The following is a 7,199-nucleotide window of genomic DNA, read 5'->3' as shown; positions in this document are numbered from 1 at the left end:
ATGCTCTTTTTTTTTTGCACAAACTTAGATTATTTAATTGGTTTTAAAATTATCATGAACTTCAACCTAAGAGGGCACTGAATAATAATAAAAGTGAATGAAAAGCAAAAGTGCAAATTGAGGTCATGGTGGTTTCCTATTGGTAAAACACTCAACACTTTTAATAGATTTTGACAGAGTTAAGAGTTAAAGTGTTGGTGTGAAGAATAAATGAAGAAAAATTTAAAAATTTCAAGTTTTTGTTTATAGGAACTTATAAAAATAAAATAAATTAGTTACTTATATTTAGAAGTATTTTTTATAGCTAATAAAGAGTGGAGAAGAAAGTTCTTCGTTTCATTCTTCTGTATCGAATTCTGAAATTACTATTGTATATATTTTTACAAACAAAATTATATTTGTATGGAATTTTAAATTGATATTGGTGTTCAACAAAATTGTGAGCATTTAAGGTACCGTCACTCTTACGATAGGTATCATTTTATTCTTATGAGGAAATGATTCATAACCCCAAGTACAATAACTGAATTAATTATTTAAGAACAAAAAAATTTTGTGGTCTTCTATATTTGTTTATATTCTTAATAAGTTTTCTATTTTTTTTCCAGTTTATAAATACAGCAAAAAATTTACTTCCTCTTGTCCAAAATAATATTTCCTCCGTCCAGTATTGATTGTCACTTTATTAAAAATAACTATCAATTTACAAAAAAAAATCAAGAAAGGATTAGTTGACCATTAATTTTTTTTTTAATTTACTCTTACAAATAATTCCTTTTAAAATGTTATAAACAAGTTTGTAAAGTTTGCTTTTCTTAAACAGTAAATTAGCAAATAACCATGCCTCCTTATTTATGATTTCTTAAGGGGCGTATAAAAGAAAAAACAAATGTCTAATATGAGAAGAAAGAATTAATATTTTAATCTTTAAAAATAGATCCAAAATCAATTTTAATTATTGTTCCCAATTTACCGTCCGCGTATTCTTAAATCAATGTACAAAATTAATTATAGTTATGTCAAATCTAAAAAAAAATCATAAACAAAATTATTTAAGTCAAAATTCTTCTTATTTTTAAAAGTAAATAAATTTCTTAATTCATATGTTGAAACAGAAAACGTTAATTATTTTGGATTGGAGCTCGTAACTTCGACTATGACATAATTTAATTATATATAATTCGAACTAAATAAGATTCTGAGAGTTATAGCACATTCATTTACACAAAAAAGGTTCAGACATATATATAGTATACTCTATAGATTCAATCGAACTCAAATTTTCAAATATTTTTGTTCATTATCAAATTTTAAATCATAATTTTAAAATTCAACAATAAAATTTAAATATTATATTTGTTAAGTTAGTTCTAAATTATTCCTAATAAATTGACTATTTTTTAAAAGTAATTCATGGAGTTTTATACTTATTGAGGTCAAAGTCGATAGAAAACTTATCTTCTTTGCTTTAAGAAAGCAACAAACGAGACAAATAAATAAAGCTAACCTTTATAATAGCTAAGCACTTTTTTACAACTTTATATCAATAAATAAAGCGATCAAAAATTCGAATTTATTGACTACTTGTCAAATAGGATGCCACATTAGACAAATTCTTATCCATATTTGTCTTTTACTCGATATTTACTCTCAAAGTAGGCGTTTTATTATAGATTTTAAATATTTTTTATTTTATTTAAAGTTAATAAATTTCGTTCGAAAAGAGAGTGATGTTTAATTATGTTTTTTTTGTAAAAAAAATATTTTAAATAATATTCATGTTTGAAAGTATTTATTTTCAAATAAAGAAAAGAATAGTAATGGATCATTGGCGTATAACTAATTTTCTAGTACAAATATAAGGTTTATAAAAATGTTATTAAATTCGTTAGAACTCATAATTCTTCATCTAGCTCCGTCTCTGATTGGTGTATAAGTTAGTAAACCGTTGAATAAAAATGTAGTATAACACTATAATTCGAATTGTTACATTTTGTCCGTCAACTTGACACATGGTTTGTTTAGTCCATTTAATTATACATGATGCTGAGAATATTTTGCTTTTCCATTTTAAGTTTAGCTGATTTAACAAAAACCTTACTAGTATTAGGGGTTCATAATTACCTCAATCATTCAGAACGTCTAGGTCATTCTTAATGCATTTCTCTCCGTTTCGAAAATCACACGTTAAAGGCATAAATAGTGGAGATAAAGATGTTGAGATTGATGCGTACGTATATTAGGAGGACGAGAAACAAGATCTATGGGACAAGATATGGGTGACTCCGGTACGAGACAAAATGAAGGAGGCCAGTTTGAGATAGTTCAAACATGTGGAAGAGATGCATAGATGTCCTTCTGAGGAGATGTGAGAGGTTGGTCATGGTTGAGTTTAAGGAGAGGGAGAGCTAGAGGTAAAACAAAGATCGTATTTGGGAAAGGTAATTAGACGAGATATGACATACCTATAGCTTACCGAGGATATGAGCCTAATTAGAAGGATATCATGTAGGTCAAGAATAAGGATAGAAAGTTATTGGGTAATCGAACATTGTTTTTAAGTCCTTAGCAATATTATTATTTGTAACTCTCGCACTTTGTATTCTTCAATGTTACTACTATATGAGGTTCTTTTTGTCTCTATTTGTGTTTACTATTTATATTTCATTTATTTTCTATATGTTTCTTATTGATTTTGAGATGCTTCACTCGATAAATTGGAGTCTATCAGAATTAATTCGTCTCTACTTTTCCAAGATATAGAGATAAGGCTGTGTATATATCATTTTAATTAAACTATACTTATAAAATTATAGTGATATGTTTGTTACTATTGTTGTTTAATTACCTTTTTTTTTTATGAATTATGTACTCCCTATGGTATATAACACGATATAAACAAATGAACCACATTTGCGAAGCAGAAAAAAAAAAGGTTCCTTTACAACATAGCTTCAAAAGAAGTGACTAGCTACTTTGTGAAATTGTTGATCCAAAACGGAAATCACTTTCTTGTTGTAAAAAAAAAGTTTTTTCGAATTAATGAGATTCAATTACCAATATAAAAGCGCCGTTCGATACACGAAGCATCACATGTATTATACGATTTGTAAATACTACAATACTCCTTCATTTGAGTCATATATATATATATATATATATATATATATATATATGTGTTTTTAAGAAAAACATAATTTACCTTTGCCTAGGATAATTTTTTTAAATAGAAGATTTGTAATTGGCAAATTCTTGAAATTGTATTTTTTTTCCTCATAAATATGATATCCCACAATTTGTGAAAACTACTGAACTTCCCAGTTCATAGTTCATAAACAAGATATTGAAATATCCTAAAATTGTATAAGAGCTGTGAAAGTTTTGATAGTTTTCACAGATTATTGGATTTTCATGTTTACAAGAGGAAAAATATAAATATAACTTAAGAAATCTAAATTATATCCAAATGAAACTTCAATTTAAATTAACTTCGTACCAGATCAATCTGAAATCATGTCCAAACGAACCCTTTAATTCTAACCTTCGTATCAATCACTTTGTTGTGTAGAGACCAAGGTTTTGAATTTGTCACCTGTATAAATATATATTGGGCTCAATGAAAAGAAACCATTCTTAATCTCATAACTCAAGTTAGATAGGCTCTCAATTAGTTTCTCAAGTGGTTAGAATGATCGTCATCGGGAAAAGGCCAGAACTCGCGGGGCCGAAGATAAGAATACCTTAACCGCAACAGGGGAATATTAGTTGACATCACTAACGACATTCCAGTGAACAACTCATTGAGGACTAATCTGGAGTTGAAGAGCTTTCTTAGTGGACTGTTCCTAAGTAAAAGACATCTAAGAGTGCAAATCACTTGGGTTAGGCCCATAGGGGGTCAATTCAAACAAATCAATAGAAAGAGCAAATCTAAAAACACTAGTACTATTGCAATTTTCCTGTATGCAAACCTTACATATATCTTGTAAAGGTAGAGAAGTTGTTTCCAATACACCATCGAGCTCAAGTATACTATTTTCGTTAACAGTTTCAAGAAAAGAAAACTTACTATGTCCTCTGTTACCCATGGTAAGACAAGAAAGAGTCCTACATGCATGTTTTTTTCTTCAGAAAATTGTAAATAAAGCAAAAGCTATTATATTACCCAACACTGCTAGTTAGTACTTACCAGTTACCATGGACAAAAGATAAAAATCCAGATTGTTATGTACTGTTTCCTTCCAAAAGATTCAACAACCTAAATATTGCTATTAGCTAAACTGACCCTAAAGGAAGTATAATCAATTATCACTTCCCGGAGAAATCTTATGGAGCTTTAAACGTAACATCATTTTTTACGGCAATGATGAGAAGGAGTCCATTTTGCACCACATCTGTAGCAGAACTCATGTTCACACCGGCAAGTCATGTGAATGCATCCCTCTGTCCTCTCAACATATACTTTACAATTAGGACATTTCTGCCAGTTTTTCTTCTTGGCAAGTATCTTCACCATTTCTTCCCCTTTGCCCCCCTTTTTGGCATTCAGTTTCTGGAATTCTTTGCATGTAAATTCTGAATGCCATGGAACTCGACATACTGCACAGAATGATCTCTTGCACAAAGGGCATCTATTCCTTTCTATAGTTGCCCCAGAATCATTTACCAACAGGGCTGAGCAATCACGGAAAGGGCAGTAAAGTTTTTGAGAGTCGAGAATCATTGACTGACATACCGATTCATCCCACTGGATCCGTGCCTCTTCAGGAATCAAGAACCTACAAGCATTAACATCAAAAGCAGCACCACAACTTACAGCAGGGCAACCAATTACTTTTGCTTTCTCTGATATCCTTGCCATAATATGCTTGCCAGTGCACTCGTAACAGAAGGAATGAGAACAAGTGTCATTTTTAAACATCTCCCATCCTTCTTTGTCATCCAAGCAAATCTCACAGAAGTTGTTAAGTTGATCTTCACCTTCTTTTTCAAGATTCAACATCTCTGTTTCAGACAAAAGTCCTTGAGCAGATACAGATGCATGATCACTGCTTTGACCAGTGTAAAGTGAGGCTACTAAAGCTTCATGAATTTGTAACTCTTCTGCATATTCAGCATCAAAATAGACATCTATCTCACTTATACGTCCTCCAACAAATTCTGCAACATGATTATAAGTACAATTGTGGATTACAGAAGAAATACTTGGTATGTGAACAAAACTAAATTTTCATTTCAAACTGCCAATAGGTTAAGGACGTCAAGGATATAATAAATATATTTGAGCATTACTTACTGAAGTAAAATTTCAAGAATGGCCTGGAGAGGAACTATAATGAATTTAATCGAGCCTTGTGTGAAATGAGTCTAAAGACTTCATATCCAGACTGTAATGTTGTACATAATAATCTAGCTTCAACTTCTTTAAATGGTCTGTTGCTTTGCTTTTAAGCAATAACAATATACCCCATCATTTCTTGATTTCCCTCTTCCAAAGAACTGTTTTAATCACACCGCATGAGATTGACTCAAAGCAGAAAACAATGAATTTTTTTTTGACAGAAAACAATGTATACAAAATGATCATCTTGGAAACTTAACATCACTGACCTATCTATGTAGAAGATCAAGACCTATAATCAACATAACCAATCACCTAATGAGGAAAAAAACAGTTCAAGCTCATAAAAAAAGGTACAGAAGTTCTAAGGGTGACTTATAATAGATTAAGTTGGAAACTTGATCAGGTTTCTCTAAGTCAATCTGCAATTCGTAGTAAATAACCTTACATCAACAAGAAGAGACGACACATCACCCTCCTCCTCATAATTATAATACAAAACAGTTGAGATGTGAAATTCACTCGGATAGAATGCAATGAGAGTCCCACAGAATCCGGTCATATCCTAAGAACCACTGTCCTTACTCCTTGAGATAGCTCATTTTCACTGTGTGAGAAGTAGGAGCTCCTACTAAGCTAACGTCTGACCATAGATTTTGGATCAAAAAATATTCAAGTTCCAGTTTTGGGAATTCCACACACACAACTTCAAAAAAAATCCAAAAACAACATCAGGTTCAAAAAATCGCAACTTCAAAAATTCAAAGTTTCAACTTCGAAATCTATGATCAAACAGGAGCTAAGTATTTCGAGGTAAAAGTGCAGAACTTCAACTAACAGTTTCAATACATAGATACAACAACTAAAAAACTGAAGTTAACATTTAAACAAGGAAAAAACTATTCAACTTCAACACGAACAAATTTGTGGAAAAGAAAAAACAAACTAATTTTTCTTATAACATCAAACAATAGGATCAATAAATAATGTGAAAATGCGATCCTTCTTCTTTAGGATCGGTAAAATAACAATGTCAAATTCTACATCCTGAACCCTGTGTGAACGCACATGTTGATCATAAGAGAAACACAACTTTTGGGCAAAACCCAGAACATCACAACCAAAATCAAAGAATTTATTTCAATAAAAGCATATATTATTGTACCATTCAGAAGAGGGTCAAACGTCGGAGCGTGCGTCGACTCGCCACGATTATTATGCCGTTCATCAGGAATTTTATTTTTGTTATTTTTCAAGTAAAGAAACCCCGGTAGAGCGACGGTCACGATTATAATCGCGGCGGCAGATGCTGCACCGGTGACCGGAGAAAGTCGTCCGATGAAGCCTAAAAGTGGACATGAGGAGTTAACAACGGCACTAAACGTCGCCGGAATTAGGCCGGAGAATCGGTTATCCGGAAAATCCATCAAAAAATAAAGAGTTATAGTGAAAGTAAAATTTGTTGAGGAAAATGATGAATGGAACTCCGATTATAGTGGTGGTGTGCTCTGCAATTTTACTCGCACAGTACAAGAGTCACGGTTGAGTAGGGGAAACTGAATTTTACTTATTAATTTTAATAAAATAGTTTCCATTAATTAAAAAAATAGTTTAAGAAAAGGACCAATTATGTGGTGTTTGTATTTTTAAAGTTAAATATAATCAAACCTGATTTCTAATATGTGAGTGATTAGTATTTTTTTATGATATGTGAAATTAATATAATTGTATGATAAATACCGTAAAAGTTTTATAAAGCTTTAAAATGTGAAAATATTTTTTTTTATAAAATATAATTTTTTCTTTCACTTTATAAAGGATAAGAAAACGTTTTATTTACAAAGTGTAAGAAAAACTC

The 7,199-nt window shown here is 30.9% G+C and overlaps 1 protein-coding gene across 1 annotated transcript; it reads right to left on the bottom strand.

Annotated features, from left to right (window-relative positions):
* Positions 1 to 4,012: 4,012 nt before the first annotated feature.
* LOC107016255 (probable E3 ubiquitin-protein ligase RNF217) lies at positions 4,013 to 6,904 on the bottom strand. Its single transcript, XM_015216742.2, has 2 exons — positions 6,507 to 6,904; positions 4,013 to 5,160 (listed from the first exon to the last, which is right to left on the bottom strand). The coding sequence occupies exons 1-2, from the start codon at positions 6,766 to 6,768 to the stop codon at positions 4,349 to 4,351; spliced, it is 1,074 nt and encodes a 357-aa protein (XP_015072228.1). The 5' UTR covers positions 6,769 to 6,904; the 3' UTR covers positions 4,013 to 4,348.
* Between the last annotated feature and the right edge of the window lie 295 nt (positions 6,905 to 7,199).

Source organism: Solanum pennellii, chromosome 4 (assembly GCF_001406875.1).
Source record: "Solanum pennellii chromosome 4, SPENNV200".
NCBI classification, from domain to species: Eukaryota; Viridiplantae; Streptophyta; class Magnoliopsida; order Solanales; family Solanaceae; genus Solanum; species Solanum pennellii.
The sequence above is the reverse complement of the archived record's forward strand: the minus strand, read 5'-3'. Positions and strand labels throughout refer to the sequence as shown.